The sequence below is a fragment of the Tigriopus californicus genome, chromosome 1, assembly GCF_007210705.1.
Source record: "Tigriopus californicus strain San Diego chromosome 1, Tcal_SD_v2.1, whole genome shotgun sequence".
Taxonomy (NCBI): Eukaryota; Metazoa; Arthropoda; class Copepoda; order Harpacticoida; family Harpacticidae; genus Tigriopus; species Tigriopus californicus.
In genome coordinates, this window is record NC_081440.1 from 12,931,264 (window position 1) to 12,937,855 (window position 6,592).

Here is a 6,592-nt window from a genome sequence, read left to right on the forward strand (position 1 = left end):
TTGCTTAATGAACTCTGTTTAGTGTTCGCGTCATCTTTGAAAGATGCTAGAGATCCTGTCACGACCAGACAATCTCTAAAATATGTCCCCCAGCGCACATACACACGCACACACACACAAAGGACCAGCATGACCGAAAAAGATATATGTCCATATTCGACAACCAGTCGACAGACCAACCCAATCCGAATATCATAACACGGCAAGTACGAACTCAAAAGTGCAATTTTATGCTAACATTGATTACGTCCCAGATGCAAAGAAACCATCTGGTCGGACAAGGTTTTTTTACGTCTCATATAAGCTGTAAGACGATGACGACTCTCTTTGCTGCCTCATGAAACCATTCAAACTCCCGCCGCGAGAAGGTGCAATGATCTGCATGTTTACCCACATCATTTATAACATTGGGTTCGTCGGGACCTTCTCACTAAATTGTTTCTCCATGAATTGAAATTATACTACCCAGGGACGCGATACTCAACGTCTCTCTTTATCAGGTCAATAACCAACACGAGATGAGCTTCCTTGAAATGCAAAGAAAAATCCCCAATCCCTAATGGCTAAACATTTGGTGGCCTCAATAACCCGTAATTGAAGACATGGATTAATTGGTTTGCCATTGCATCTCTATTCAGTTGAATGGTTCCCTCTCATTTTGGCAATGTTAGATCGAAGCTGGCATTCCTGTGAGCGTTCTCAGAATATTGTTGTTGGAGTACCCCGTGATCTGTTTCCTTCGTTTAGAGGCATGACTGACAATTTTCTGGAGTACCTCAAGCTGGGACGAGCAAGAGGTTCATCTTGAAGTTGTGTTGGAATTGAATCCAAACTTTGAGCAACAACTGCTGACTTTACACCAACTAAAGAGACATCCCAATGAGCCACGGCCACTGAACTGACTTCGCCCATGACCAAAGTCCAATCACGAAGAAAGAAAAGCCAACTTGAGAATGGTGAGCGACAACGACGGTCGTCTTTGGAGTTTTGGAGGGTGTTCTTCTCTACTTGAAGTAATGAACAGACGAGAAAATTACGAGGATCCCTTTCTATTGTGTATGTGAACTCAAGGTAAACTTTGGGAAGAAGAGGAGGCGGCAAGTTTTGTTTCTAAGGCACAATATATTTTGGTGTAAGATCAAGTCAATCTGAACTGTCGATGAGTAGACAGTCAAGTCATATTAAGGCATTTGTAATAATACTGAGCGCTTTGCTTCATAACAAAGGTAACAACTAAACGAGACTGGCTTTTGAGTAAGCCAAAAAGAGAACCATGGCAGGATGAGATCGTCTTTATCACGAACATTTTTCAATGTCAGGTAAAGATCCCCTGTAGATCACAGAATGGGTTGGTGCTAGGAAAGATATTGACGCCAAGGGCATTGCATTTCAAGTCAGCCTTGGACTTCAGGGAAATCTTGGACAGCTTCACTATTGGCCGTTGCCACCGTTCCAACTTTGGCACTGTTGAACATAATCAACAGTCCGTTGGTACGGATCAGCCATCTTGATATTTTGCAAATTATTCTGCCAAGACCCATTCCAGCCTTGTTGATGAGCTTGAAGCCATTGTTGTTGTTGTAGTTGTTGTTGTTGTTGCTGTGGATGATGAAGTTGTTGTTGCTGGTAACTCTGTTGAACATTATTGTAGCAATGATGCTGTTGAAGTGGCGGTGGTGCCGCTGGCTGCTGGAAGGTATTGTTAAACCCGTTATGGCCTGCCCTATTCCCGTATAAAGTTGTTGATGCTCCGTTTTGTAATGGCCACATTCCGTTGTTTACTCCAGCGGCGACGTTGGAAGACGCTGAAGAGGCTCCTCCAGGACCAACCGTGGCTCCTCCAATGGGGCGAGAAGCCGCGACTCCTCCTGTGGCCTGAGTGCCTGGGTAATTGGGTGGTGGTGCTTGCTCACAACCTGGAGTACCACCACTAGCACCACTACTAGCACCACCACCTCCAGCAGCAACAAGACCACTTGATGAAGCTTGTTGCATGCCACTTGGGGCTGAGTTGGAAAACGATTGGAAATGGTTGTTGCCATTTTGACCTGCCACCAAGCTAGAAGCTTGTTGCTGTTGTTGACCAGGGAAATTGCCGCCAATTGGTGTAAGATTTTGAGCGCCGCTACCTCCAACAAGTCCATGTGATGATGGTGGTAGTGGTGGTTGAGCTGCCAGAGGTACCCCAACTCCAGCCTGCTGAGGAGAACAGAAGGAAATTGAGTTATTAAGTCGTTGAAGAAAAGAAAGAATGGAGATTGTTTCATTTGAGATGAAGGGGTTGTTACCGAGGATTAGCACCAAGGGAGGGAGGGGAGAAAGAAAGACAGAGAGAGACGAGAGATTAAATTCTTTACCTGATTCATTCCCTGTTGCATGGATGGGTGGAATCCTTGGCCTCCTTGATTCACAGTGGTGCGCACTTGGTGCCCATGAAGAGGCACCCGCTGCTGTTGGCTTTGATTCAATTGTGTGTAGCTACGGTGACGTGAGAGCTGTCCACCGACCCCAAAGTTTCGATCCAAGGTCCTGACAGGATCTGAAGCTCTTCGAATAGATCCACTGTTGGGGTCCACTTGATGATTCACAGGCATCCCATTGGGTGGAAGACTACAGTCCGACATGACGGATTGGCGCCCATCAATGGACATCATCCCATGAGCTCCCGGCACGGGACTCTGGATGGCCTCCGCTTTCTGATGAAGCCGAGTGAGGCGATGGGCCAATCCAGCATTGCCATCATGACCCGTCGCACTGGATCTCCTGGAGCTGCAGACGGATCCATTGGGATCCCACGGCGAGTGCCTCATGGCTTGGGTGGAGAAGTTTGACCCTTGGGACATGCCAGACACTTCACTGCAGCGACGACTCATCATCGATTGATCAGAGGACCTCATGCTTCCATAGCCCTCGGTGCTGCTAGTCCAGCCACTGTCTCGCCTTACCGATCCTTGTTTGGAGTAATTTGTCAAGTTGGTGTGGGACGATAGCACCTTGTTGTTTGACGTCATATTGCTAGTACCACCCACACAGCTGGAATTGCCTCCGCCTGAGTTGCAACCCGTGATCGACATTTTTTCAATGCTTCGATTGATCTCTCCAAGAGCATTGACTGAAGAGTTCCGGGCCAACTTGAGTTTGTTGTTGAGACGATTGGCCAAGCCAATAGCACTGTTACCGGCCGAACTTCCACCGAGGCTCGAATCGTCAGCTCCAACGCCAATTGCGGCGGCCACTGCCATCTGTAATAGATCATGTTTGTTGATCAATGTCTTCAGCACCGGCCAATCAATCAAGAGTCGCAGACTTACATTCAGATCCTCTGGTTCGTCCAGGTCGCAGAAGGTCAGGCAGTCATTGGTGGTACTTATATTATTGTCACTCAATGGTTGGACTCTCTCCATTCCCATAAACTGATGATTCAGGGCTGCAGAGGCTTGGTTACCACTACCAGCACTGTTGGAGGCTCCAGTTCCATCCATGGGTGAGAATGGTGCGCCACTGGAGCTCGTGCCAGCAGGGGAGTTATCAATCTGAGGAATGAAGACGATAGATACACTTGAAATTGAGCAACAACTTTGTAATTATCTGGGCGAGTGGTAGCAAGGTGCACTTGAAAGGGCTTTGTACGTATTTCCCCTCTATAATTTGAGGAAACGATCCATAATCCTTTTCAAACCATGGTCGGGCAATTCATTCGAGGTTTTACCAATTCAAAGCAACGTTTCACCTCTGTGCTTGTGTGTTAATGCTCGTTTCCGAGGCTTTGACACTACGAAGTCCATGTCATGTTTCTCGTAATCCAGATGGATCTTGAGTCGTCATGGAACATGAAGATTGTCATGGATTCAATCGACTCACCTCGGATTTGATGGTGGACACACTATGCGGCGTCTTGGGCGTGTTGGGTTGGCACAGCGAGGAGGCATCGTCATGACCATTATTGGACCTGTCGTCATAATGATTACCCTTGTGACGTTTGGAGGCGTAGAAATCCGCTCCATGCACGGTCTTCACGTGTTTCCTCAGAGACGAGGGATCTGTGTAACGCTTTGTACATCCAGGTGCTTTGCAAGCATACGGCTTCTGCAAATGTGCACGAGAGAAGAGGCCAATTAATCGGGGGGGAAGGCTTTTTTTGGCATTGTCATTGCTCTTATTGTGGCTATGCATTAATTATGAGAACCCACTTTTTTATGCATATCACCTCTGGGCAAGAATACCTTCCCTCTTACCTCTTTCTCGTTCTCTAGCTTACTAGCTTACCCTGATGCGAAGGTGTGGTGTGTCCAAGAGGCAAGCGTTAAATAGAGACATAAAACAATCATAAACCGGAATGACTGAGCGGAAACACCAGAGCGCTCGTCCAACTAGCTTTATCAAATGGCTTGAGTGGAAAGTGGAAAAAGCGACTCACCTCATTGGAATGGGTTCTGTTTTGATGTTTGGCCCGATCCGATGCATTAGAGAATGCCTTTGTACAACCAGGGAATTCACATGTGTATGGTTTCTCTCCAGTATGAGATCTTAGATGGGTTTTCAGGTTCTCCAGGCGCGAGTAAGCCTTGCTACAATTCTCAAACTGCAATAAAACAGAGGCGCACGCTTTTACTTTCAATCGCCCATTTTCGGGCCAATAGGCCAAAGATAGTGCTACACAGAAATCCAATTCACACAAACTTGAGAATTGTCCATTTAAATGCTGATTTCATCTCTCAAATGTGTGGCTTTGAGCTTCACGATGTCTTCCCCCAAAGCTCAGCTACATACGACTCGTTTATGAGTGGTTTGTATTCGTTCGGTACTTACGGTGCATTTGTGAGGTTTTTCTCCTGTGTGTCGTCGCATGTGGACAACCAGCATGTATTGAGCTTTGAAAGGTTTTTCCTCGCGTGAGCAGTCTTTCCAGAAGCACACAAAGGACTTCTTATTGGCGGCAATATGGTCATTGTTGAGATGCTGAAAGGTTAAAAATCAAAGTTGGAGATATATTATGTCATCCGTGGCAAGATAGCCTCTAAACTATAGGTACATAGAGCAACGTGTAACGCATTTTGGTACAGAGGACATACGCCTAGAAAAAAAAGTTTTGGTGAGCCTCAAGTGTCATAAAAATGGGTCACCATTTGCATTTTATTTCCTCTCCATATAGTGCAAACCGGTGAAGGATCCACTTGGCAACGGGGTATCAACTACCGATTACCCTCTTGCTGAGCATCGGAGCCCAAAGGTAATTCCCTTCCAACTACCTTCAAACATGATCTAGGTGATTGCCTCCAATATACCAATATCCCTTACGAACCATCCTCCTGGTCCATCCGAACATCATCTCTGCTTCCCTGCAATACTGTCCGAATGACTGCGTGGTTGCTCATCTACGAGTAGTCGGCTATCACCACCATTGGCCATTTCATTCCTTTGCGCCTTCACGAATTTACGACTCATTGGAATTGCTCTGTGGGGTGGTACGATGGGTTAGAAGAGCAATAGTAGTTGTTGTAGAAGTAGTATTGGTGGTAGCAGCCAGCCCGCGAAAGCCCCCCAAGATTCTTTTTTGTTGAAAAGGGGCAAAATGGATGGATGGATGGATGACAAGTGGGGCACATCTCAATTGGGTTATAAATTCTAGACAACTCTCAACATGTCATCCATCTCGTATATTGAACTGGATCACCACAACGAAAGAGAGACCCGCCGCGCAATCTGCCAAGGCTATAAGCTTTTGAAAAAAGAAAAAGACCTCAATAGGTCATCCAAGCTCGCTCGTATGCTCGTATGAGCTCTCTTACCTTAACTAGGGCATCCTGTGTGCCAAATTCTCGATCACACCCGACCCAATGGCAATGGGTTTCAAAGAAGTCGGGCTCTTCCTTGATATTGACTCCACCCAAGTCGTCGGATTTTTCGCCTGACTTTGATCCCGGCGAATAAAGGCCGGAAGAAGCGTGATCCAAAGCCACATTTCTCATGCCAGCCACGGCTCCAGCTAAAGCGGCTTCTTTGTGGCTTGAGCTGTAGTCAGTCGATGAGATGGACCCGTATTCACGCTGAATGAGCATAAAAATAGAGCCATGATTTCAATTGCCATGTCCAATCCCAATCTCTTGGCATATTCTATTCTCACCTTAATAGCAGCTTTGGGCGACGAGTCTTTGCTGTCCTCATCTTCCATTGTGCTCGATACGACATTGGATGAGGGTTCTAGTTGGGTATTGCCACTGCCCTTATCTTTATCACCCTTCTCGGAGGAATTTGTCGTCAGGGTTGTGGCTCCTGGGGGCCCGTTGCCGAAAAATGGGAAATAGGGAGGTGGGGGCAAGGTCCCGGCAGCCGATGACACCGCCGGGTTCAAGGTTGTCGAGTGAAGAAGCGAGTTCTGGAGGGAATTTTGTGGTGACAGGAATGGAGAACTACTCGCACTTCGGATGAGGTGGGCCTGCAGCTGCTGGAGATGAATAGCGGCCGCCGCAGAGCTAGGCAGTCCCAAAGCGGGACTTATTGCACCTTAAAAACCGATAAGCTCCGTTAATGAACTTGGAAAAACAACGATGCTTTCAGTGTTTAATGAGGACCTACCAGGGGAAAGATGAGA

At 46.9% G+C, this 6,592-nt stretch overlaps 1 protein-coding gene across 1 annotated transcript in view; it reads right to left on the reverse strand.

The window, feature by feature from the left end:
- Positions 1 to 1,086: 1,086 nt before the first annotated feature.
- The window catches only part of LOC131883973 (zinc finger protein GLI2-like), a gene marked incomplete in the record, with an annotated part of 5,740 nt that continues 234 nt past the window's right edge, over positions 1,087 to 6,592 (reverse strand). The window contains 8 exon segments of the mRNA XM_059231589.1: positions 1,087 to 2,199; positions 2,358 to 3,242; positions 3,312 to 3,533; positions 3,862 to 4,086; positions 4,418 to 4,582; positions 4,810 to 4,959; positions 5,790 to 6,047; positions 6,125 to 6,504. Of these exon segments, the coding sequence (XP_059087572.1) occupies positions 1,432 to 2,199; positions 2,358 to 3,242; positions 3,312 to 3,533; positions 3,862 to 4,086; positions 4,418 to 4,582; positions 4,810 to 4,959; positions 5,790 to 6,047; positions 6,125 to 6,172 (2,721 nt within the window).